Here is a 27,336-nt window from a genome sequence, read left to right on the forward strand (position 1 = left end):
AGGCAGAGTTGTAAAGAAAAAGCCATATCTCAGACTGGCCAATAAAAATAAAATATTAAGATGGGCAGTCTGAGATATGGCTTTTTCTTTGCAACTCTGCCTAGAAGGTCAGCATCCCGGAGTCGCCTCTTCACTGTTGACGTTGAGACTGGTGTTTTGCGGGTACTATTTAATGAAGCTGCCAGGTGAGGCATCTGTTTCTCAAACTAGACACTAATGTATTTGTCCTCTTGCTCAGTTGTGCACCGGGGCCTCCCACTCCTCTTTCTTTTCTGGTTAGAGCCAGTTTGCGCTGTTCTGTGAAGGGAGTAGTACACAGCGTTGTACGAGATCTTCAGTTTCTTGGCAATTTCTCGCATGGAATAGCCTTCATTTCTCAGAACAAGAATAGACTGACGAGTTTCAGAAGAAAGTTCTTTGTTTCTGGCCATTTTGAACCTGTAATCGAACCCACAATTGCGGATGCTCCAGATACTCAACTAGTCTCAAGCAGGCCAGTTGTATTGCTTCTTTAATCAGCACAACAGTTTTCAGTTGTGCTAACATAATTGCAAAAGGGTTTTCTAATGATCAATTGGCGTTTAAAAATGATAAACTTGGATTAGCAAACACAATGTGCCATTGGAACACAGGACTGATGGTTACTGATAATGGGCCTCTGTACACCTATGTAGATATTCCATTAAAAAAATCTGCCGTTTCCAGCTACAATAGCCATTTACAACATTAACAATGTCTACACTGTATTTCTGATCAATTTTATGTTATTTTAATGGACAAGGACATTTCTAAGTGACCCCAAACTTTTGAACGGTAGTGTATATATATTTTTGAATGTGCCGTACTGAACTTCACCCCATCTTAAAGTCTGTGGAGTAGGTTGGAGAACAGGGTCGTATTCACAAGGCACCAAACCAAACAAAACAGACTGAAACAGAGGGATCACCTGAATGTGTAATAAAAAATACTTATTTTCGTTTTTTTGCATTGAACAACATTTTGCTACGTTTTGCCCTTACGAATATGACCCAGGTATGGGAGATTATGGCTCTCTTCCCCATCCTTGCACAACTTGCCTCTGCTCCCATTCTCATTACAGGTCTTTGGGGCAGTACTTCCTCTCGAACTGTGCCACGTCAAACTTGCGGGTGCAGCCTTTGTAGTTCATGTACCGTATCTTTCCGAAGATGGGTCTCTCGGCCCAGCCCTGGTCATGTATCCCACATATGGACCACATACAACCTACAGAGAGGTAGAGAGGGTTGGGGGGAAAACAAATTCATCAGTGTAGAATAGACATGGTAGCAGTCGTAAGAACAAAGATTCAGCACGAGGCAAGCAGGTAGAGGTGCAAATGGATTGTTGGTTTTATTTACACAGCGCTGGTGATGACGGTGATAAATGTACAAGTTGATATATTTAGAAAAGGTCTGACTTCCAAATGTCAGTATTCAAAAGACAAAAAACTCTTATCAGGCAAAACCTGTCTTAACCAGAAAGCGCAGGTGAGGTCTACTAGTTCCCTCTCCATCTCTCCTCTTTAGGCCGCTTCCCAATCCCACACACAGCAAGCCCCGCCCCGTCACTCAAGCAGGCAGTTCCTTGAGTTCCAGATTCACTCTGCATGCATTGACCAAACAACAGCATGCAGTCAACTGATTTTTCCAAACAAGAACAACGTAGCTTTCCACTTTGCTTCTTAATTTAAATCCACGTTCTCTACACCGAGTGTACAAAACATTAAGAACACCTTCCTAATATTGAGTTGCCCTCAATTCGTCGGGGCATGGACTCTACAAGGTGTCGAAAGCGTTCCATAGGGATGCTGTCCCAAGTTGACTCCAATGCTTCCCATAGTTGTGTCAAGTTGGCTGGATGTCCTTTGGGTGGTGGACCATTCTTGACACGTGAAACTATTGAGCGTTAAAAACCCAGCAGCGTTGCAGTTCTTGACACAAACCAGTGCGCCTGGAACCTATTACCATACCCAGTTCAAAAGGCACTTAAATATTTTGTCTTGCCCATTCACCCTCTGAATGGCATACAAACAGTGAGGGAAAAAAGTATTTGATCCCCTGCTGATTTTGTACGTTTGCCCACAGACAAAGACATGATCAGTCTATAATTTTAATGGTAGGTTTATTTGAACAGTGAGACAGAATAACAACAAAAAAATTCAGAAAAACACATGTCAAAAATGTTATAAATTGATTTGCATTTTAATGAGGGAAATAAGTATTTGACCCCTCTGCAAAACATGACTTAGTACTTGGTGGCAAAACCCTTGTTGGCAATCACAGAGGTCAGACGTTTCTTGTAGTTGGCCACCAGGTTTGCACACATCTCAGGAGGGATTTTGTCCCACTCCTCTTTGCAGATCTTCTCCAAGTCATTAAGGTTTCGAGGCTGACGTTTGGCAACTCGAACCTTCAGCTCCCTCCACAGATTTTCTATGGGATTAAGGTCTGGAGACTGGCTAGGCCACTCCACGACCTTAATGTGCTTCTTCTTGAGCCACTCCTTTGTTGCCTTGGCCGTGTGTTTTGGGTCATTGTCATGCTGGAATACCCATCCACGACCCATTTTCAATGCCCTGGCTGAGGGAAGGAGGTTCTCACCCAAGATTTGACGGCATATGGCCCCGTCCATCGTCCCTTTGATGTGGTGAAGTTGTCCTGTCCCCTTAGCAGAAAAACACCCCCAAAGCATAATGTTTCCACCTCCATGTTTGACGGTGGGGGTGGTGTTCTTGGGGTCATAGGCAGCATTCCTCCTCCTCCAAACACTGCGAGTTAAGTTGATGCCAAAGAGCTCGATTTTGGTCTCATCTGACCACAACACTTTCACCCAGTTCTCCTCTGAATCATTCAGATGTTCATTGGCAAACTTCAGACGGCCCTGTATATGTGCTTTCTTGATCAAGGGGACCTTGCGGGCGCTGCAGGATTTCAGTCCTTCAGGGCGTAGTGTGTTACCAATTGTTTTCTTGGTGACTATGGTCCCAGCTGCCTTGAGATCATTGACAAGATCCTCCCGTGTAGTTCTGGGCTGATTCCTCACCGTTCTCATGATCATTGCAACTCCACAAGGTGAGATCTTGCATGGTGCCCCAGGCCGAAGTAGATTGACAGTTATTTTGTGTTTCTTCCATTTGCGAATAATCGCACCAACTGTTGTCACCTTCTCACCAAGCTGCTTGGTGATGGTCTTGTAGCCCATTCCAGCCTTGTGTAGGTCTACAATCTTGTCCCTGACATCCTTGGAGAGCTCTTTGGTCTTGGGAATGGTGGAGAGTTTGGTATCTAATTGATTGATTGCTTCTGTGGACAGGTGTCTTTTATACAGGTAACAAGCTGAGATTAGGAGCACTCCCTTTAAGAGTGTGCTCCTAATCTCAGCTCGTTAGCTGTATAAAAGACACCTGGGAGCCAGAAATCTTTCTGATTGAGAGGGGGTCAAATACTTATTTCCCTCATCAAAATGCAAATCAATTTATAACATTTTTTACATGTGTTTTTCTGGATTTTTGTTGTTGTTGTTCTGTGTCTCACTGTTCAAATAAACCTACCATTTAAATTATAGACTGATCATTTCTTTGTCAGTGGGCAAACGTACAAAATCAGCAGGGGATCAAATACTTTTTTCCCTCACTGTACATAATCAATTTCTCAATTGTCTCAAGGCTTAAAAGTCCTTCTTTAACCGGTCTCCTCCCCTTCATCTACACTGATTGAAGTGGATTTAACAAGTGACATCAATAAGGGATCATTGCGTTCACCTGGATTCAACTGCTCAGTCTGTCATGGAAAGAGCAGGTGTTCTTAATATTTTGTACACTCAGTGTATATTATGCTGTTTGTGTAACTTTCTCTTGCAAAACGCTAGTTGGTGGGTCTTAGCAAGCTGCAAAAGCGCCCAATTTATTTTTTGTTAGCCCCCAATGCTAATCGCTAGCTAACTGGCTAGCTAAATCCACTGAGATAGGAGAAACTCTTGCTAGCAAACTTTTGCGCTAATACAGCTGGTAACAGTGGTGGAGTAAATCAGCATTGTTTGTAGAATAGCTTGCTCTTAAAATCAGATGAAAAGGCGCAGAATATTCTAAAATCTATGTCTGAATGTACCCATCTATTTAAATCTAATTAGGGTCCCCTGGGAAACACTGACCCACTTTGGTTCCTACTCTGTCACAACCATCTCCTCCCTGACTTTTTCATTCGTTGTCATGCCAAACAAAACTGCATTCCAAGTTCCCATTGTACTCCAACCATAAAATTAGAATGATCATTCTATTTCTATGATTCCAACAGTTTACCCAAGTGTTTTGATCTATAATCGCAAGTAAAATCGCTCTATTTGGGACAGAATCGCAATGCAGGCCTACCAAACGGACACTTAAATACAATAAGCCACACCTATCCTGGCGCGCAGGCCAGGTACTTCTGTATGCACGCATTCACAAAACCTTGACAAGACAGAGAAACCGGACACATGCTCGCCAAACAAAGACAATTAAGATATTGACACTAAACTGGTAAATAGAATGAAATAAACCAAAACGTATTTATAATGAGTGTAGCGCAGTTTGTGAGCTTTACAAACAACATTTCCACTTCGGGAATGAGAATGGTTTGAATGTATTAACATAAATTACCGTAGGCCTAGATTACTGGGATTAACGGTAACCTATTTTTTTTGTTTCGCTTTTTGCTTTTTTTTCTCTCAAATTTCGTGGTATCCAATTGGTAGTTTCAGTCCTGTCACATCGCTGCAACTCCCGTACGGACACGGGAGAGGCGAAGGTCGAGAGTTGTGCGTCCTCCGAAACACAACCCAACCTAGCCGCACTGCTTCTTGACACAGTGCCCGCTTAACCCGGAAGCCAGCCGCACCAATGTGCCGGAGGAAACACTGTACACCTGGCGACCTAGTCAGCGTGCACTGCGCCCGGCCCGCCACAGGAGTCGCTAGTGCGCGATTTGACAGGAACATCCCTGGCGGCCAAACCCTCCCCTACCCTGGACGGCGCTAGGCCAATTGTGCGCCGCTGATAAAGTAATGTGTGAGTAAGATATGACTAAAATGTCACACCCTCAGTTAAACTAATAATGTATGACTATTAGAAGACTAGAGATTAGAGAGTTAATCATATGTGCTTATATAAGATGCATATTTGCCCAGCAACAGAGTATGTGTCTTGTAATTAGGCAAATAGAAGTGCAAACGTTGAAACCAATAACAGGAGACCGGTTTCAAAAAACAGAGGTCCCCACACAGGGAGGGGGAGTGAGAGGCTTGCAGGATATTGTGAGAACAGCGATAACTATGTATGGGAATAGAGAGAAAATGCAGCCTGCCCGAGCAAGGAGTAGGCTATGATAAGAACATGAGTGTGTGTGAGAGTATAAAGAGACTGTGCGCCCATTTTGTGGCAGAGCCCTCTCTGAATAAATACTGATCATTGTATGTTGGGACTCTGTCTGATTCATTGAACTGGAGCTTTTACAACCTTCAGGACTATAGTTCAGTTTGAACATTGAGATACAAAATTCTCGTGACAGCCACCCCATGGGTCTCCCGGTCACGGCCGGCTGCAACAGAGCCTGGAATCGATCCAGGATCTCTAGTGGCACAGCTAGCACTGCGATGCAGTGCCTTAGACCACTGCGACACTCGGAAGGCCTAGATACTGTATATTTAACAAGGAATTGACAAACAATGGGCAAATAACTGACACACTGAAACAATGAATGCATACGAATTGGCAGGAGACAGTGCGCATTAGTGGAGAGAGCAGACCTTCCTATTCAGCACAGAACAAACGTGCATTGTAAGTATACATCAGGTATTTGGAGTTGTCTTAAAAACAGACTTTCTTGCATAAATGCATTTATTTGACAAAATTCTGCAACAAAACACTACCTTATAAGATGTATTGACACAGATGCGTCAACGTTACCTTATAAGATGCATTGACTGTTAGACAAGTAGACGTCTCAGCATTATCAATCAAACTTTACAGTCCCCAGAGGGACATTTTGTTTTGCAGGCAGGGGTAATATTATTGATTACCTCCCAGATGCATTGCTGACATTTTTTACAAAAAGTGACAAGCCATCTATTTCTATCTGTATGCTACCTTGCTAGCTCCATTTCTGTCAGGTCAAAGATCACGTGGAGAAATTACAAATTTGAATTGTTATAAGTAAAAAGCTGCGCCTCCGCCAGGTCAAGGCAAATTCAATGGGATGACGCATTGGTTAGGTCTGCCCGTACACCTGTCAATTAACCTTGCCTTCACCTATCCAGTTCTGGCAGATCTAGGAACATTGAAGGGGTGTAGAAAGGGGATAGGTGCAGAAATGGAACCAGGCCTTACACACACCGAAAGAATACGTGCTTCGGGTAAGAATTTAACCAACTAACCACCAGTGTGTCACTTACCTACAAATCCGTTGGGGTCCTGCCCGTCCAGCTCGTATCGGTCGTTGAGGTAGATGGCGATGGAGAGCGCTCCCTCTGGTGAGGAGGTCCACTCCAGGATCTTCTTGGCCCAGTACATCCTTAGGAAGCCATGCATCTTACCCTCAATCACCATCTGGTACTACAGGAGGAAGGAGACAAGATGGAGTACTTATTACAGTGATATAGGGCTGTCCCCGACAAAAACAAATCTTGGTCGACCAAGAGTCGTCTGTTCTTTCGACCAATCGATTAGTAATAAAAAAATTATAAAGACGTATGTTTTCACATTTTCCCACATTTTGATACGTTACAGCCTTATTCTAAAATGGATTAAATTGTTTCCCCCCCCCCCATCTACACACAATACCCCATAATGACAAAGCAAAAACTGGTTTTTAGAAATCTTTGCAAATTTATAAAAATAATTGAAATATCACATTTACATAAGTATTCAGACCCTTTACTCAGTACTTTGTTGAAGCACATTTGGCAGCGATTACAGTCTCAACTCCAAGCGGGCTGTCATGTGCCTTTTACTGAGGAGTGGCTTCTGTCTGGCCACTCTACCATAAAGGCCTGATTGGTGGAGTGCTGCAGAGATGGTTGTCCTTCTGGAAGGTTCTCCCATCTCCACAGAAGAACTCTGGAGCTCTGTCAGAGTGACCATCGGGTTCTTGGTCACCTCCCTGACCAAGGCCCTTCTTCCCCGATTGCTCAGTTTGGGCGGGCGGCCAGCTCTATGAAGAGTCTTGGTGGTTCCAAACTTCTTCCATTTAAGAATGATGGAGGGAACTGTGTTCTTGGGGACCTTCAATAATGCAGAAATGTTTTGGTACCCTTCCCCAGGTTTGTGCCTCGACACAATCCTGTCTCGGAGCTCTACGGACAATTCCTTTGACCTCATGGCTTGGTTTTTGCTCTGATATGCACTGTCAACTGTGGGACCTTATATAGACAGGTGTGTGCCTTTCCAAATCATATCCAATCAATTGAATTTACCACAGGTGGACTCCAATGAAGTTGTAGAAACATCTCAAGGATGATCAATGGAAACAGGATGCACAAGCTCAATTTTGAGTCTCATAGCAAAGGGTCTGAATACTTATGTAAATAAGGTATTTCTGTTGTTAATTTTGAATACATTTGCAAAAATTTCTAAAAACCTGTTTTCGCTTTGTCATTATGGGGTAATGTGTGTAGATTGATGAGATTTTTACTTAATTTTATCCATTTTAGAATAAGGCTGTAACGTAACAAAATGTGGAAAAAGTCAAGGGATCGGAATACTTTCCGAATGCACTGTATAAACACATCCTATGCATCAATTACCGTAATTTTCGGACTATAAGCCGCGCCTTTTTTCCAATGTTTCGACCCTGCGGCTTATATAACGGTGCGGCTAATCTATGGATTTTTACAGCTAACGGCCACTAGAAGACCTCCTAAATCTATGGTTTTTACAGGTTACAGTCCACCAACTTTAACTCTATGGGCTCTATGACCGGTCCGCGCCCTCCACCTTTAAGCGGCGGGCTCCAGCAGGACAAGCTGGAGGCCGGAAAAGAGTGAGACAGGTAGCGCGCAAAAGTAAAAGTGGAACCGAGAGTGGTACGAGAGACAGAACGAGAGACAGAACGAGAGCAAGACAGACAGACATTACGAGAGCGAGACAGTTTGTCTCTTTCCCGATAATCCCCTCTGTGCACGAACCCTTACATATGGTAATTAAACATTAAAACACCTGCGGCTTATAGTCCAGTGCGGCTTATATATGTACACATCATTCAATATCATTGAATTTAGCTGCTGCGGCTTATACTCCGGTGCGCCTTATAGTGCGGAAAATACGGTATATGCACTGAGCTTGTCCGATGCTTTAAGCGCATTGTTTGATGAAATAATTAGACACACAAATGAATTGCATTTCAAATCATGAATGACTCGTATGCTGTGTGATGACATGAACGAATGAATGATTGATACAGAAGCCTATATAAGTATTGAAATATAGGCCTAAGTAAGTTCCGGTATTAGGACTAAACAGGATGCGCTCTTTGGCCTACAGCTCAATGGTGGTTATACAAGGCTGCTATACTAAGCCTACTAATGATAATGACATCACTTATTATAATGATGATCATAATAATAATAATAATAATAATAATAATAATAATAATAATAATAATAATAATAACAACAATAAGAAGGAGATCAAGAAAAAGTTGCGTTATTATTATAATAAATATTTTTGACAATTTGGAACAGTGTAAACACTAAATATATAAGTAATACCAGAGGCTGTTCTAACGAAGAAAATAAAGCGTAAAGCCTTTATTACAGCATAGCAAAGATTTAAAAAATAGCAGAATTTGTGAAATTGTTTATCGACATGTGGTTGCGTGAGGCTTAGTGCTCACGGAATAAGTAGGCTATTAAACATACACTCAAACTGGCAACAGAAGCAGGATCTGTCTTATTTCTGTAGATATAAACTATATATACAAAAGTATGTGGGCACCCCTTCAAATGAGAGGATTTGGCTATTTCCGTTGCTGACAGGTGTATAAAATCAAGCGCACAGCCATGCAATCTCCATAGACAAACATTGGCAGTAGAATGGCCTAACTAAAGAGCTCAGTGACTTTCAACGTGGCACCGTCATAGGATGCCACATTTCCAACAAGTCAGTTTGTCAAATTTCTGCCTTGCTAGAGCTGCCCCGGTCAACTGTAAGTGCTGTTATTGTGAAGTGGAAACGTCTAGGAGCAACAACAGCTCAGCCCTGAAGTGGTAGGCCACACAAGCTCACAGAACGGGACCGCTGAGAGCTGAAGCGCATAAAAATTGTCTGTCCTCAGTTGCAACACTCACTACCGAGTTCCAAACTTCCTCTGGAAGCAACGTCAGCACAAGAACTGTTCATCGGGAGCTTCATGAAATGGGTTTCCATGACCGAGCAGCCGCACACAAGCCTAAGATCACTATGCGCAATGCCAAGCGTCGGCTGGAGTGGTGTAAAGCTCGCTGTCATTGGACTCTGGAGCAGTGGAAATGCGTTCTCTGGAGTGATGACTCACGCTTCACTATCTGGCAGTCCGACGGACGAATCTGGGTTTGGCGGATGCCAGGAGAACGATACCTGCCACATGTGACCTTGTTGGTTTCTGAAGACTATGAGCAGAAGCATATAGGAGAAATTATGACAGAAGCAGAGAAAGCTGTTTTTGTACCAATGAAAGAGAATTTGGCGATTTGGAGGAGTGAAGATCAGCGATTTCTCAAAATCATGATTTCGGCTCAAGGACAAGGACAGCCAACAAGCTGTATGGATGACACATGAATCTATTTGCAGTGCGAAGATGGATTCAGACCCTATGAAAGAGGAGATGTTGCAACAAGTTCCAGAAGGTTTGTGGTCTCAACACAGTGCCGATATTGGACTTGTGAAATCAGCCCAACCGGTGAAAGTTGAACTTCGACCAGGAGCCAGACCTCCTTGGAAGAATCAGTATCCATTGAAAGATGAAGCAATCCACAAGGGATTGAACCACAAATTGAAGGACTTTCGAAAAGCAGGTGTTTTCAGGAAAATAAAAAATCCTCAGAGTAACACACCTTTGTTGCCTTTGAAGAAACCCGATGAGACTTATCGTATGGTTCATGATTTGAGAGCAGTGAATGAAGTAGGGACCTTTGAGAGCTATGGTTAAAGATACTGGGAATGGACAACTCCATTAGCAATCTTTCCTGGACACAATAAGGCCTTGTGGCATTTGAAACGATCAAACAGAGGTTACAGGAGGCACCTGCACTCACACTACTCTAAGAATTTCTTGCTATATGTGTCTACTTCTACTGGAGGTAAATATGCATGTGCAGTTCTTTGTCAGCCGACAGGTACAGGGACAAATCCTCAACCTATTTCCTACTACTCTACTGCCTATTCAGAAGTAGAACTAGGGCTACCACTGTGCTACAGAGCAATGGTGGGAGTATATTCAATGTATGACAAAGCATCATCTGTTACGATGGGTTACCCAGTAACAATTCTTACCCATCATAGTCTCAGAAATCTTCTGAACTATGGAAAATATACATTGACTATGCCTAGGCTCAGAGACTATCATAGGCTCTTAGAGCAGGAAGATGTCACCCTAGTGAGGTGTGATACGGTGAATCCAACCGAGAATTTGCCAACTTCAGAGGATGGTGAGCCACATGATTGTGTTCAAGAAGCAGAGAAATACTCGAGGCTTAGATCAGATTTGCAAGCCTTTCCATTACGTGAGGCAGACCTGGAGTATTGGACTGATGGGTCTTGTTATCGTGTGGGAGATAAATTGTGTGCTAACTATGCAGTAGTTAAAGCCCAAGGAAATTGATTTGTTGTTGAAAAGGCTGAAGTAATAACACAGCCTGCGTCCGCACAACTTGCTGAACTTGTGGGGCTAACAGAAGCGTGTTTGTTAGCAGAAGGAAAGCGAGTGACGATATATACTGATTCTGCATATGCACATAGTGTGTGTCATTTGTTTGGAGCAGTGTGGAAAGGTCGAGGGTTTAAGAAAACGGATGGTTCTCCGATACAACATCATGCGCAAATAATGAAATTGTTGCATGCTATGATGAAGCCTAAAGAGATAGCAATAGCTAAGTGTGCAGCTCATAAAACAGATGTGTCAAAAGTCACACAAGGGAACAAAGCTGCTGATGAAGCTGCAAAAGCCGTCACAGGAGCGGACAAATTGGGAAGGTTTTTCTGGTCACTCATGGAGTGGACTTGGAAGACAAAATTACGCTGAAGGATGTGATTTTGATACAGGAAGCTGCTTCTACGATTGACAAACAGTTATGGCTAGACCGAGGTGCCGTCAAAGATGCTACTGGTCTTTGGAGAAACCATGAGGGGTTGATAGTAGCGCCTCTAGACCTATTAGGCCTGATGATTCAGGAAGCACATGGGTTAGCTCATGTTGCAAGGGGGGAGGTTAGGAGAAAGATCACAAAGGAGTATGGATTTTGGGCACCATATTTGCTTGAACAGGTTGACTATGTCATAGGCAGGTGCACAATCTGTCTGAAAAATAATGTTCGCAGGGGTGTGACTGTTCTTCCTGGTCACATTCCTACACCGAGAGGTCCTATGTGTGAGTTGGTTATCGACTTTGTTGATATGATAAAACCAGTTGAAGGGAAAATATATATGCTGGTGGTTGTGGATAGATTTTCACGATGGCCGGAGGCCTGTCCAACCAAGCGAAAAGACGCTCAATCGGTTGCCAAGTTCTTGTGTAAAGAAGTCATAAGCAGGTGGGGACTTCCTGATCGAATATCCTCAGAAAATGGGAAAGAGTTTTGTGGATAAATCAGTGAAATTGATTTGAAAAAAATTGGGAAAAAAGTCAGACCAAAACGTTATGAAAACTAGGGTTGAAGTAACTCTAGGAAATTTTGAATATCTGATTGTGTGATAATTTTCACATTTCTTTGCATATTATTGTGATATTTAGTATTTTCTTATGAATCAAAGGGGGGAAATGGAATGTGATTCATTTTATATATCAATTTATATATCATTTTTATATTATTTTTGATATTGATGTTTTAATTTGCATGTGTTGCTTTGCAAAAGATACTGGTTGGTGTTTTCTTTTCTTCCAGAAGCATATGGGGGAATGTGTATAGTGGGATTCAAATACTCAAACATGGACAATATGAATGGACTGGAGGAAGTTGAACAAGGAAGATGTGGAAATGTTCAGATTCCATCATCGACGTTACATTGAAAGTCGACACTGCTGAGGAGATGCAGTGTAGTGGACTACATTTCAGTGTCTGCATGTGTAATACATAATTTGTGTCATATTCTTTCTGTATAATTTTTTTTAAGAATCATGTTGTTTTCTGTTGTTGGGTACATGTGGGGACCTCAGATGTTTTGTTTTTTTCGTGGATGCTTAGGGATATTGGGTCTAGGCAGGGACAGAGAGAATGTGGACATTTTTGATTGTATTTTGTTTTCTGAGGTTTTCATGTGTATTCAATTGCATCATAGCTTAAAATGCATTGATAAAAATGTATAAATTAATCTGGAGTACTTAGGTGGTCGCCTGGGGCAGAGGGGCCGTGAGAGAATTTTCCTGTCTTGATTGATTGATGGATATTTGGAATGAAAGCTGCCAGACAGGTTTTTTCGCTCTCACACTCCATAAAAATGTGTTTACACTCCATGAAAATGTGTCTACATAAAAATGTGTTTACTCTCCATAAATTTTGTTTTATTGCTAAAGTTACTCAAGAAGCCTGATGTAATAAAAATTGTTATTTGTCATAATCCTATTATTTTTGTTTTCGAGTCTCGAAGGGGGGAAATATGTAGTATCTGAACAGTTTATAATTTTGGCTGACGTTTGCAAATGGTGTGTTAGAGGAATTTTATTCTGCCTTGCTGAAACATCTGGAAAGCATTACTATAGGGGCCCCCTGAAATAGAGGACACTTGGATATGTGGAGGCCAGGGATTGGTCTATCCAAAAACACCCATCTTATGTTACATAGGATATATACCAGGTTTTGAACAAAGGACGGAGAGAATAATCATATTTGAGATTGGGTTAGTTGTTCTCCAGATTCTGCAGAAATCTGTAAATTGACGCTGAAATCTTTTGATATAATAAACCTTTATAATCAAAGTACAGTGTCAGCGGATTCCTTGTCAACACAGCATATCAGCATCGTTGTTCGGCCACCACAGTACCTTTGCTATTATCGCACATTGCAACATGGTCTAGGAAAAGGCGCCAATTTAACAGTGCATTGATGTTTCAGAACGGCGGCCAGCGACCGCTATCCAAACGTGGGAGAAAGCACATTTGTTATCAAATGATATTTTTATTAGTGTTGCGCCATTGTTCTTATGTAATATAACCATATACAATTTCAGTAGTGAATGTCTTAGCGTGATGAACTGTGCCATCCCCACGGCCTCCACAATGGATTAGTCCACTCAGACAAGCGCGAATCAAGACAGGTGTCTTGTACACCATGATTTATTTTTATTGCTACTGCTCAACTAAAGACATCTCGGTCGACCAACAGCCTATCGACCAAACAATCGTAAATTGGGGTCAGCCTGACAGTGATAGTTCATTTTATTTAAGTTGCTATAGATAAAAGTGTCTGCTAAACGGCATATTTTATTAGATGATTTATGTTAAGAAATAAATACAAGTCTTCTTGTTGTTCTGAGAATTGCTGAATTGGCTGGTTTGCATGTTGATAGTCTATGAGAGGTCAGTTCTGTAGACGATACCTGGGCTGCGTTCCAGAGCTTGTCGTGGGTCTGGGCTTTCTCCAGCTGCTTGCGGGTATAGACGTACGGCCTGATGTCTTTGGCGTGATCCTTCAACGTTTTCTGGGCCCAGTCATTCGCACCTAGATCAAATACAAGGATAATTCATTTTAATTTAGCAAAACAGAACGGAATCATCCCTTCCCCATTAAAAATGTCACAATGGACTTTCTTAAATTGTTGCATTGTCCAAGTGCCTGCACATAATCTACCATATAATACTAATAAAATCAAATGTTATTTGTTATTTGAAATGCTTACTTACGGGCCCTTCCCAACAATGTAGAGAGAAAGAAAATAGAGAAATAAAAGTAATAAAAGTAATAATAAATAAACAATGAGTAACGATAACGTGGCTTTATACACAGGGTACCGGTACCGAATCTTTGTGCAGGGGTACAAGGTAATTGAGGTAGATATGTACATATAACTAGGAATAAATTGACTAGGCAACAGGATAGATAAACAATAGCAGCAGTGAATGTGATGAGTCAAATAAGTTAGTGCATAAAGGGTCAATGCAGACAGATAAATAGTTCACCAAATAGCTACCCGGACTAACTATTTAGAAGCCTTATGGCTTGGGGGTAGAAGCTGTTCAGGATCCTGTTGGTTCCAGACTTGGTGCATCGGTACCACTTGCCATGCGGTAGCAGAGAGAACAGTCTATGACTAGGATGGCTGGAGTCTTGACAATTTTTAGGGCCTTCCTCTGACACCGCCTGGTATAGAGGTCCTGGGTGGCAGGGAGCTCGGCCCTCTGTAGCGCCTTGCAGTCGGATGCCAAACAGTTGCCATACAAAGCAGTGATGCAGCCAGTCAAGATGCTCTCAATGGTGCAGCTGTAGGACTTTTGAGGATCTGAGGACCCATGCCAAATCTTTTCAGAGAATACTTATGTAAATAAGGTATTTCTGTTGTGTTAATACATTTGCAAAAATGTCTAAAAACCTGTTTTCACTTTGTAATTATGGGGTATTGTGTGTAGATTGATGAGGATTTGTATTTATTTAATCCATTTTAGAATAAGGCTGTAACGTAACAAAATGTGGAAAAATGAAAGGGTCTGAACACTTTCCGAAGGCACATGCATACACACGATAACATATGCACTATACACACACGTACACATGGATTTTGTGTTGTACAGTGGGGAAAAAAATTATTTAGTCAGCCACCAATTGTGCAAGTTCTCCCACTTAAAAAGATGAGAGAGGCCTGTAATTGTCATCATAGGTACACGTCAACTATGACAGACAAAATGAGGGAAAAAAAATCCAGAAAATCACATTGTAGGATTTTTAATGAATTTGTTTGCAAATTATGGTGTAAAATAAGTATTTGGTCAATAACAAAAGTTTCTCAATACTTTGTTATATACCCTTTGTTGGCAATGACACAGGTCAAATGTTTTCTGTAAGTCTTCACAAGGTTTTCACACACTGTTGCTGGTATTTTGGCCCATTCCTCCATGCAGATCTCCTCTAGAGCAGTGATGTTTTGGGGCTGTCGCTGGGCAACACAGACTTTCAACTCCCTCCAAAGATTTTCTATGGGGTTGAGATCTGGAGACTGGCTAGGCCACTCCAGGACCTTGAAATGCTTCTTACGAAGCCACTCCTTCGTTGCCCGGGCGGTGTGTTTGGGATCATTGTCATGCTGAAAGACCCAGCCACGTTTCATCTTCAATGCCCTTGCTGATGGAAGGAGGTTTTCACTCAAAATCTCACGATACATGGCCCCATTCATTCTTTCCTTTACACGGATCAGTCGTCCTGGTCCCTTTGCAGAAAAACAGCCCCAAAGCATGATGTTTCCACCCCCATGCTTCACAGTAGGTATGGTGTTCTTTGGATGCAACTCAGCATTCTTTGTCCTCCAAACACGACAAGTTGAGTTTTTACCAAAAAGTTATATTTTGGTTTCATCTGACCATATGACATTCTCCCAATCCTCTTCTGGTTCATCCAAATGCACTCTAGCAAACTTCAGACGGGCCTGGACATGTACTGGCTTAAGCAGGGGGACACGTCTGGCACTGCAGGATTTGAGTCCCTGGCGGCGTAGTGTGTTACTGATGGTAGGCTTTGTTACTTTGGTCCCAGCTCTCTGCAGGTCATTCACTAGGTCCCCCCGTGTGGTTCTGGGATTTTTGCTCACCGTTCTTGTGATCATTTTGACCCCACGGGGTGAGATCTTGCATGGAGCCCCAGATCGAGGGAGATTATCAGTGGTCTTGTATGTCTTCCATTTCCTAATAATTGCTCCCACAGTTGATTTCTTCAAACCAAGCTGCTTACCTATTGCAGATTCAGTCTTCCCAGCCTGGTGCAGGTATACAATTTTGTTTCTGGTGTCCTTTGACAGCTCTTTGGTCTTGGCCATAGTGGAGTTTGGAGTGTGACTGTTTGAGGTTGTGGACAGGTGTCTTTTATACTGATAACAAGTTCAAACAGGTGCCATTAATACAGGTAATGAGTGGAGGACAGAGGAGCCTCTTAAAGAAGAAGTTACAGGTCTGTGAGAGCCAGAAATCTTGCTTGTTTGTAGGTGACCAAATACTTATTTTCCACCATAATTTGCAAATAAATTCATTAAAAATCCTACAATGTGATTTTCTGGATTTTTTCCCCTCAATTTGTCTGTCATAGTTGACGTGTACCTATGATGAAAATTACAGGCCTCTCTCATCTTTTGAAGAGGGAGAACTTGCACAATTGGTGGCTGACTAAATACTTTTTATCCCCACTGTATGGTAGGGGCCTGAGGGCACACACTTAATGTGTTTTGAAATCTGTTATGAATGTATTGTAATGTTTTTAAAATTGTATAACTGCCTTAATTTTGCTGGACCCCAGGAAGAGTAGCTGATGCCTTGGCAGCAGCTAATGGGAATCCATAATAAATAAATACAAATACATACGGTCACTATGGGAACGACGTCGTCGATGCACTTGTTAATGAAGCCGGTGACTGATGTGGTATACCCCTCAATGCCATCGGATGAATCCCGGAACATATTCCAGTCTGTGCTAGCCAACGTCCTGTAGCTTAGCATCCGCTTCATCGGACCACTTCCGTATTGAGCGAGTCACTGGTACTTCCTGTTTGAGTTTTTGCTTGTAAGCAGGAATCAGGAGGATAGAGTTATGGTCAGAGTTCCCAAACGGAGGGCGAGGGAGAGCTTTGTATGCCTTTCTGTGTACGGAGTAAAGGTGATCTAGAGTGGTCTCCTCTAGTTGCACAGGTGACATGCTGGTAGAAGTGAGGTAGAACGGATCTGTTTCCCTGCATTAAAATCACCGACCATTAGGAGCGCCGCCTCTGGATGAGCATTTTCTTGTTTGCTTATGGCCAACACACCTCGTTGAATGTGGTCTTAGTGCCAGCATCGATTTGTAGTGGTAAATAGACGGCTACGAATAATATATATGAAAACTCTCTTAGTAGATAGTGGTTTGATATTTGGTCTACAGCTTATCATGAGGTATTCTAGCTCGGGCACCAGCTGTTGTTAAAGAGAAACACACCTCTCCCTTGAGCTTTACTCGAGTCTTCCGTTCGATCCTGCAGATGCATACAGTGAGGTAAAAAAGTATTTGATCCCCTGCTGATTTTGTACATTTGCCCACTGACAAAAGAAATGATCAGTCTATAATTTTAAATGGTAGGTTTATTTGAACAGTGAGAGACAGAATAACAACAAAAAAATCCAGAAAAACACATGTAAATAATGTTATAAATTGATTTGCATTTTAATGAGGGAAATAAGTAATTCACCCCCTCTCAGTCAGAAAGATTTCTGGCTCCCAGGTGTCTTTTATACAGGTAACGAGCTGAGATTAGGAGCACACTCTTAAAGGGAGTGCTCCTAATCTCAGTTTGTTACCTGTATAAAAAGACACCTGTCCACAGAATCAATCAATCAGATTCCAAACTCTCCACCATGGCCAAGACCAAAGAGCTCTCCAAGGATGTCAGGGACAAGATTGTAGACCTACACAAGGCTGGAATGGGCTACAAGACCATCGCCAAGCAGCTTGGTGAGAAGGTGACAACAGTTGGTGCGATTATTCGCAAATGGAAGAAACACAAAAGGACTGTCAATCTCCCTCGGCCTGGGGCTCCATGCAAGATCTCACCTTGTGGAGTTGCAATGATCATGAGAACGGTGAGGAATCAGCCCAGAACTACACAGGAGGATCTTGTCAATGATCTCAAGGCAGCTGGGACCATAGTCACCAAGAAAACAATTGGTAACACACTACGCCGTGAAGGACTGAAATCCTGCAGCGCCCGCAAGGTCCCCCTGCTCAAGAAAACATATATACAGGCCCGTCTGTAGTTTGCCTATGAACATCTGAATGATTCAGAGGAGAACTGGGTGAAAGTGTTGTGGTCAGATGAGACCAAAATCGAGCTCTTTGGCATCAACTCAACTCGCCGTGTTTGGAGGAGGAGGAATGCTGCCTATGACCCCAAGAACACCATCCCCACCGTCAAACATGGAGGTGGAAACATTATGCTTTGGGGGTGTTTTTCTGCTAAGGGGACAGGACAACTTCACCGCATCAAAGGGACGATGGACGGGGCCATGTACTGTCAAATCTTGGGTGAGATCTTCCCTCAGCCAGGGCATTGAAAATGGGTCGTGGATGGGTATTCCAGCATGACAATGATCCAAAACACACGGCCAAGGCAACAAAGAAGTGGCACAAGAAGTAGCACATTAAGGTCCTGGAGTGGCCTAGCCAGTCTCCAGACCTTAATCCCATAGAAAATCTGACCTCTGTGATTGCCAACAAGGGTTTTGCCACCAAGTACTAAGTCATGTTTTGCAGAGGGGTCAAATACTTATTTCCCTCATTAAAATGCAAATCAATTTATAACATTTTTGACATGCGTTTTTCTGGATTTGTTTGTTGTTATTCTGTCTCTCACTGTTCAAATAAACCTACCATTAAAATTATAGACTGATCATGTCTTTGTCAGTGGGCAAACGTACAAAATCAGTAGAGAATAAAATACTTTTTTCCCCCTCACTGTAGAAAAACCAGCTAGATATATTATCCATGTCCTTGTTTGTTCAGCCACGACTGACTCCGAGAAACATAGGATATTACAGTTCTTCAGGTCCCGTTGATAGGAGTTAGTCCAATTTGTTCTCCAGTGATTGTATGTTCGCCAATAGAACAGAGGGTAAAGGGGGACTATTGCACGTAGGACTCTCTTACGCCGTCTCTTCCTTTTCCGAGTCTCTGGGATTAGGGCCTGGTCCAGGGTGAGCAGTATGTCCTGTTCCGCCGATTCGTTGAAGTAGAAATCTTCATCCAAATCGAGGTTAGTGATCGCTGTTCTGATGTCCAGAAGCTCTCTTCGGTCATAGGAAACGATTACGGAAACATTATGTACAAAAACGTATGCTCAGCACTTAAAACACAAAACAGCAGAATTGGTCATGATCCTGTAAAATTGCAGCTATCTATTGCAGCGCCATTCTAATCAGGTATTTGTTTAGGGCTCTGGTCAAAAGTAGTGCACTACATAGGGAATAGGGTGCCATTTGGGATGCAGATCATGTCTAAACTCAAGAGAACTCAGTCCTCCTCACTCACCCTTCACGCTGTCATAGTTGGGGTTGTAGAAACAGAAGTTATCAGTCAACTCTCTGCGCACCACCAGTTCTTCTGTGAAGGAGGAAACTGACTCGGCGGCACTCTTCCCACTGCGCTTGACCTGCAGCACCACGCGCTGGGCAGACAAGTGACCTGGAGAGACGTAGGGAGAAATGGAGAGAGGTAGGGATGGAGAGAGAGAGAGAGAGAGAGAGAGGTAGGGATGGAGAGAGAGAGTTAGGGATGGAGAGAGAGAGGTAGGGATGGAGAGAGAGAGGGCAGGGAGGGAGGGAGAGAGAGAGGGTAGGGAGAGAGGGTAGGGAGAGAGAGAGAGAGAGGGAGGGAGGGAGAGAGAGGGGGTAGGGAAGGGAGAGAGAGAGAGAGAGGGAGAGAGAGAGAGAGGGAGAGAGAGGTAGGGAGGGCGAGAGGTAGGGAGAGAGAGAGAGAGAGAGAGAGAGAGAGAGAGAGAGAGAGGGAGAGCAGGAGGGGGAGGAGGAGAGACAGCCAGTGGAGGAAAACATGACATAGAAAAATAATTTACCCCAAAGTCCACCTTGAGCTTCAGAAATAAGTTTGAGAAACATTTGCATACATATAACATTGGATACGAGCAGGAGTGCAAAGCCTGTGTTTCTTTTGGTGGGCTGCAGTCTAACACTGCGTGGGTGGGAGTGGGACTTCACACAGTGAGTGCTAGGTGTGTAAGGTCATAGGGTGTGTTTGTAGGCTGGCATTAGGTGAACACTAGGTTTTGAGTTGGCATGTTGAATTTCATAAAACACTTAGAAAGGGGAGAGCTGACTGAGGTGTGTATTGCAGGGTCATAGGGTGTGTGTTTACAGGCTGAAATAACACTAGAGTTTGTGTTGACAGAAATTCCAATAAGTTGCTTCCTCAACTGACCGAAGCGGATCCACGGCGAGAGCTGACTAACAGCAGAAGAATTGGGGTTGTTCCTCTGAGTGGCAAAGTTCTTGAGGCGCAGGTCGATGAAAGACTCCAACATGGCTATGCCTGCTGCAGTGCCAGATTTGGCCCAATCCACCTCCTCTACCGTCCTGTCCACCTCCAGAGAGGACAATACCTCTGCCCAGTCTACTGGCTGGGAGAAGAGAGCTTGATTTTATTCAATGAAAAGGTTGTGGAAAGATAAATATCCATGAGTGGTTGTGGGTAGGCCTACACCAAGACAGGAGGAAAGATGATGGGAAAGTAATGAGGAAGAACTTATGTCCTCTCTAAAAACAACATCAAACTTACTTCCACTTTGGCGTTTCAGGTCTGGAGGGACTTGATAGGTGTAAGCAATACAGCAGAAGCTCCATTGGAAGGCTTTGCAAAGTCATCACCCTATTGCTTACACCTGTCCTGTGCATTCTGGGGGCTATGGGTTGTTTTCTGATCAGGCAAGATATTACCCAACCCAGAGAGAGTTTAGTGGATTGTCTCTATACAAATACCATTTATACCCACCTTCTATAAACAACCTCTTACCTTGGCGGTTCGGACAGCAGGGTGCGGATGTTTGTCCACTAAAGGCATCTCTGTGAGGAACTCGGGCAGAAGCTTGGTGATCTTGGTACGGATCGTCCTGGCAGCATACTCCAGCTTGTCTGATGCCACCCAGCAGGGCACCACGTTATGGGCATCCACCTGCGTTAGTGATGGGAAGACGTGATAGGTGACGGACTTGAAATCCTTTGTAACAAAGCCTGAGAAATTGAAGAAAGCTAAACAGGAATTCAATAGGTGTTCAGTGTTGGTATAGCAGAGTGAGTTCCATCCCTGTCTACCCAACCCGGGACACGAACCTTCTGACACAAATCTTTTGCACAATGATATTCAAGAAGCACCGTCTCTCAATGACACTGACCCAGAAAAAGAAATGCATTTCTGGGTCTAGGTGCGACTTTCACCCAACTTTTACTGCATAATGATTCAATCAAGCCACAACAAACTGTCTGCGCATTTTCGTGATAAATTGGACAAAAATCATTGCAAATTGCCATGCAAAATGTCAGAATTGCAGCAGCAAAATAAAGCATTTTTGCTCGCAACTATCACAAAAACAAAACCGCTGCGAAATCCTGAAGGGACTGATCTGCATACTTGTATGAAGGGGATATCCGATGAAAGACCATTTTTGACCTCCTCCACCCACTGCAGCGGCGTCCTTAGAGGGGAGAAGTCGGTCACCACTGCCCCCAAAATCCAGTCCCGCACAAAACCCGGCAGCAGTTCTCCAGCGGAGCCCTGGAGCAGGTGGAACTGAATATCCAGCGCACTGCAGTCCTGTGAAAATGGGGACAGATAAGTGCGTGGGACAAGCAGGAAGCAGGTATAGAGGAGAATCTCAATTGGATTTCCTCGATTCCTCTCGCCCCCTTGCGTCCACTCGATGAGGAGGAGAGGAAACGTGGAAACAAATGCGCTTGTAAGAAATGAGACTGTCCTCCTCTATCGCTCCATCAGGCAAATTACGTTTACAGAGGTGGAATCTCAAAATTCATGTGTAAAAGTGGTAAAAAAATGACTGTTAACAGTTCTGCTAGACATTTTATAGATAAAAGGATAGGGTAAACCTCCCTATTAAGCCCACCAAATCCACTTTTCAGACATGTTTTATATATACTGCCCCAATTTAAGTGAGAACATTTTAGTTAAAATGAAAGTATAATCTCTCATTTGAAGTGTCAATATTTCATTTATACCTATTTCTAATGTTTTTATTGTTTAATTTGTCAGAATATGTTGAAAGTCTGGCATGGGCTTAATGGGTACCTTATGTAACCTTTAAGCCCATGGGTGTTGCAAATAAGCCCACTTCAGATTTGTTGATAAATAAATATATATATTTAAAAAATCTTAACAATACAAACTTCTTCTATTCAAATCTGTAATCTCTTAGCTCTCAATAGCTATTTTCCTTTTGTCTCCACTCCTATCCTATGGCCTGTAAATGGCTTTTGAAATAGGCGTGACCAGCCTTTTTGCTGTGTTGTCAACGCAGAAAAAGATAAAACTTACAACAGGTCTTCTTTGGAATGTAGCTAAAAACCTATTTATGAAAGAAATCAAAACTATAGTAGAAATTACTCTTCAATACTTCATCTTTCAATATGTGTTGTCATTTAGTCTGCATCTCTATCCGATGGTGTGCTGTTGGCATTTGAAATTGGCCAAAATGTCAGATGTTTTTATGAAGATTTCTGAAGACCGACTGACTAAAAGAAAAACAGTTTGCAGGTTCAATACTAATGTTCTAAGGATAGTAAATGAGTCAATTTCAGGATTTACATTTAAACAATAACTTTAACTGATTTTCAAATGTTAAATCACATTTAGGCTAGTAGTTTGAAAACATTGTAAAAACACATTTTAAAACCATTCAGTACATTGTGGAGTAACATTACAACATACAGTTCATTGTGAGGAGACATCAGTCATAACATCTGGAAGCTCATGTATCATTAGCCTATAACTTAAGCAAAATAAACAAGAAACATTTCTGCAATTTCTACTTTCTCCTAGGCTAAACGTAGGCCTATGCTCTTTGATGTGATTTTATCGTTATTTTAGTGTAACATAACAGGTTATAGGGTGGTCTAAGCTTTATTTTGTTTGTTTGTTTCAATCTTTTGCCCACGTTGTGGTTCTTTGCTTGCCAGTCTTACGCTAACAAGTCTTTGAAGGCTTTCATCTTGTTTTTGTACAGATTTTCAATGACCTCATGATTGCGCAAATAGAATGGTCCAGGTCCCTCCAGCTCTGCTTTGCAGAGGATGAACTTGAACTCTACATCCTCAATCTTGTCCCTGGATGGGAGGAAGAATGTGTTGTTTGGCCCTCTGTCTAGGAACTTCCATCACATACCGTTCACCCTCGGGTACTGACTCGTTAAGTGATGGTGCGATGTAATAAGCCGCTGGTTTGGTGAACATGACAGCATAGTACACGTCTCTCTCCACTGGGAAGGTTGTGGTACAGGTTTCTGTATTCTCATTTTCCTCTTTGCTCACTGCCTCGTTGCCTCCGATGCGTTTGCCTTCTCCAGAGGAGCCTTCTTGCTCTTGCCATCCTTAGGTTGTTTATTTTTTGCTGCCTTCTTTTTTCCACTTTCCCCTAGCCGCAACAAGGCTTGTTCAGATGTTAGAGACGCTCCATATTTTAGAGTGTTGATTCTGTCTTTTGGCAGGATTGCTCTTCTTGGTTGACATGATGCGTTGCAGGAAGACATCTTTGATGCCAATGCCTGATGAGGGTGAAGGGCTTGAAGTTGCAGAGGATGCAGACGTTGATGGCTGGGGTTGTGACATTTCATCATTTGCAGGCATTGCAATCCTCAATATTGGTGATGTTGAGAATGTTGGACCCAGCAAGAGTTTCTACACTGAGGATAATCTGGGACATGGATTCTTCGCCCACAGATGTTGCGCATGGGCGTGGTTGTGCAGGTGGAGATATAGAGGTGGCACGGGGTCCCACTGGAAAGTTTAGTGCTGTTTTCCTGGCTCGGCGAGGTTGTGCAGGTGGAGACAGAGCGATCACATGGGGTCCCAGAGGAGTATCGTTGCTTGTCATAGTTTCTGCCAGAGAATAAACAAAAATTATTGTTAATGTTAGGATAGAATATAGGCCTATCCAGAATGAATTGACCTATGCAATATGACTGATATTTAAATATGGATATTAATAATCTGAATTATGGAGCTGATTTATCAGGTGAGGTCAAAATTAGGGAGGAAAATGGTTAAAAGGTCAAAAGGAAGAAAATCCCCATTGAAACACAGTCAAGTGGGCTTAATGGGAGCAGGTGGGCTTAAAGGGAACATCAGTGAATTTATGGTTAAAAAACTGAATATTTTATTCTACGCACATGACATTAAAAAAACAACTATATGAAATAACCCTATATATGGTGCACTAACATAACATGAAAAGTATACATTTATAATGCAGAGAAGTAATTAGCTACACTCATTTACATCCACCCCAGACAGTGTGATATTTTTGCTAGCGTCCCCTTTAAGCCCACCAGGTAAAAATGTTAATAAAAAAATTAATAAAGATAGACATACACATTTATTGTCTATTTAACAGTATAATAATATAAACTGCATACAAAAATGTTAACTATACCTGCTTATCATGCTTTATGTCATTGCAATGAACCATACTATGCAGCTACTGTATTGATGCAGCATGTGGTCTGTTTCCTAGCATGCTAAAACTCATATTTTGATTTAAAAAGAAACAATATTTATAATTCAAGTAATATTCTAACATATGTCTTATTCAAAACACTAATCACTTAAATGAGTACTTACCAAAAACAGGAGTAGAAATATGCAAAAAAAATTGTCTTCTGAGGGTACCAAAATCACCAACGTTTTTTTGCAACTTCTTCTAGGATCAGCAGGCACATGTCACACATATGCTTTGATAACTCAATATTGACAAATCTTACTGGCTTACAATAATAAGTGACATTTATGTAGCAAGCAGCTTAATTGGAAGAAACGTCACACAGCAAAAAATGCTGATGTATTTTTATTTATTTTTTTACTCAGAAGTTGCAAGTGGGCTTCTATGGTACGTGGGCTTAATAGGGACGTTTACCCTAAGTAGTGTATCGTTTTTAAATGCCTGCATGCTTTTCTCATCCGAGAAAATACAGCTGTTTCGAAGGGGGTGTGGCGCATTTCAAAACTCTTCTGAGGTAGGATACACCTGAGCATCCTACACTGGAGGCGGCAACGAGGAGAGGAGAAAACTCCTCCCTTCACCTATTAACGAACTGACACTCTCCTACATATGGCAACCACGTATAGGTTTCCGGGTCACAGAAGAGAGGAGGATGGAGTTGAGGAGAGGACAGAATTTTTGGCCAATTGAGAATCTCCCTCGTCGACTGATTGGGCCATAAACAAGTGTAAGAACTGTGGAGGATGCCAAGCCGACGACCCAGATGTCATATCCTCACATATATTTGTTTACAATCATAACATGAGTAACCTGCTTAATTGCTAACTTAAAAAGGTCTGAAGTCCACTTGCATCAGATCACACAGGACACAGAATTCTCAGAGGCCTCATGAACTCGTGAGACAGAGTGTAACGATCGTAGGGGGGGATGTAGGAGGAGGCCAGGGCCACCCGGGCCGGATACCAAGACAAAAACCGCACACTAGAAAAGACAAGCACCCGACCTTGACTTTGGTTCAATTTATTTTTTATTTCCTGTGAATCAACAAACAGATTCGCATACAAATTCTTCAGGTTTGTGTTCGTTGATTCACTGAAAATGTAAAATGAATAGAATTTAAGTCAAGGTCGGTCGCCTGTCTTTTCTAGTGTGGTTTTTACACTTGTTTTAGGATACTAGTTGTTTTGGCACTGATTGGCCCAATCAGTTCTTGCACTGGTTGGGCCATCTCCATCTCATAGTCTCTCTAAGTTCTGGTTGGGTAAACAGTTTGAGCCCGTCCCTAGATGCAGATTGTCGTTTTTCATCATGAACCTTGTTCTGGAGGAAGCTCTGCAGTGGTCACTAGCTGGCACAGCCAAAGTCCATAAAATCTGATTTTAAACCTAACCACACTGCTAACCCTAATGCCTCACACACAAGTCATTTTCACCCCATACAAAGATGGGGGGGGGTCTCTCTACCTTAGCAACTTCCTCCAGTCCCCTCAGCATGAAGCCAAAATGGCGGATGGTGGCCAACTCAGAGTCTTGTGGTATCACCAAACAGACACAGATGTGCAGGGGCAGCTTCTCTTCGAGGGCAAGCTGCTGGGCATGGATCAACGCCCAGTTATCTACAGTAAGAGTCAAAGAGAGAAGCAAACAATCTGTTACTGGTGAATATGACTGCAAATACTGAAAATAATCCCCAAAAAACCTTTCACACTACAATGCCAATCCAAACTATACTGGCTTGAATAGTTTATTTTCCCATTGTCCAAGCAACTATGGTGGATGGATAACCAGGCCAGAACAGCACAGTTAGCCTTTGCACACTGCTGAGCCTATAGCTACATTCAATGCACTTTCAATCGGCCATCGTGTTATTGGTAGTATATATACTGGAGATTTTGTCACCTTGGACCCTGTGATCCCGGTTCATCCAGTAGACTACTCCCTCTGAACCTTGCTTTATCTTCTGGGTTTTGGACAGAAAACGGAGGCGCTTCTTGTTGAATTTCAAGTCCTGTTTCTCCTTCCGTTGCTCAGCCACCACACCCTGCAGCCATCCCTTTTCTCTCTCCCTCTCACCCTCTTTTACAGCCTGCAGCTTCTGCTGTTTGGCGTTGTCCATTTTGGCAAAGGTCGCCTTGCGTTTTTTTGCTGGCATTGTGGTTCGATTATTAATAGTGCTTAGGCCTACTAATTTGGTCAAGGAGGAGTAGTAGCAGTGTCTTTGGCTCTCGAGTGTCACAAACTTCCAAATGTGCTTGGATGCTGGAATGAGCAACAAACTGGATAGAGGGAGGCATTGGAGGTCAATTACTAAATAAATATCACTCAGTTCAACAATCATCCTTTTTCATCTTCAATACATTTCTGATAATACAAGCTACATAAAACAGGATGTTATCATGCAGACCAAGGCACAATTTGAAGTCAGCGATGAAATAATTCAATGACAATCGCAAGAAATGACTTACCTGCGATGCATACAGGTTATTGTGAACGTTTATCTCACAGTTAAAATCCTGTTAAACTGAGGTTTCTTGATATGTATCCATTCAAACAACAGCAGAAACGTACACACATACAAGCGTGTTGTTTTCTTTTTGTTTCGTAAGAGCAGACTACGCATGCCATTAGTGTCTCTAGTGCGCGTGCGTAAAGGCGTCCCTAGTTACCACAGCCACAAAGTCATAAACCCCGCCCATTTATA

At 42.5% G+C, this 27,336-nt stretch overlaps 1 protein-coding gene across 1 annotated transcript; it reads right to left on the reverse strand.

Moving 5' to 3' along the window:
- Positions 1 to 495: 495 nt before the first annotated feature.
- On the reverse strand, positions 496 to 27,270 carry cpdp (CPD photolyase). Its single transcript, XM_084183276.1, has 10 exons — positions 27,101 to 27,270; positions 26,535 to 26,911; positions 26,100 to 26,251; positions 21,541 to 21,723; positions 20,926 to 21,084; positions 20,335 to 20,533; positions 19,432 to 19,584; positions 13,778 to 13,899; positions 6,445 to 6,604; positions 496 to 1,242 (listed from the first exon to the last, which is right to left on the reverse strand). The coding sequence occupies exons 1-10, from the start codon at positions 27,109 to 27,111 to the stop codon at positions 1,094 to 1,096; spliced, it is 1,665 nt and encodes a 554-aa protein (XP_084039402.1). The 5' UTR covers positions 27,112 to 27,270; the 3' UTR covers positions 496 to 1,093.
- Between the last annotated feature and the right edge of the window lie 66 nt (positions 27,271 to 27,336).

This window comes from Coregonus lavaretus, assembly GCF_964263955.1.
Source record: "Coregonus lavaretus genome assembly, chromosome: 19".
Taxonomy (NCBI): Eukaryota; Metazoa; Chordata; class Actinopteri; order Salmoniformes; family Salmonidae; genus Coregonus; species Coregonus lavaretus.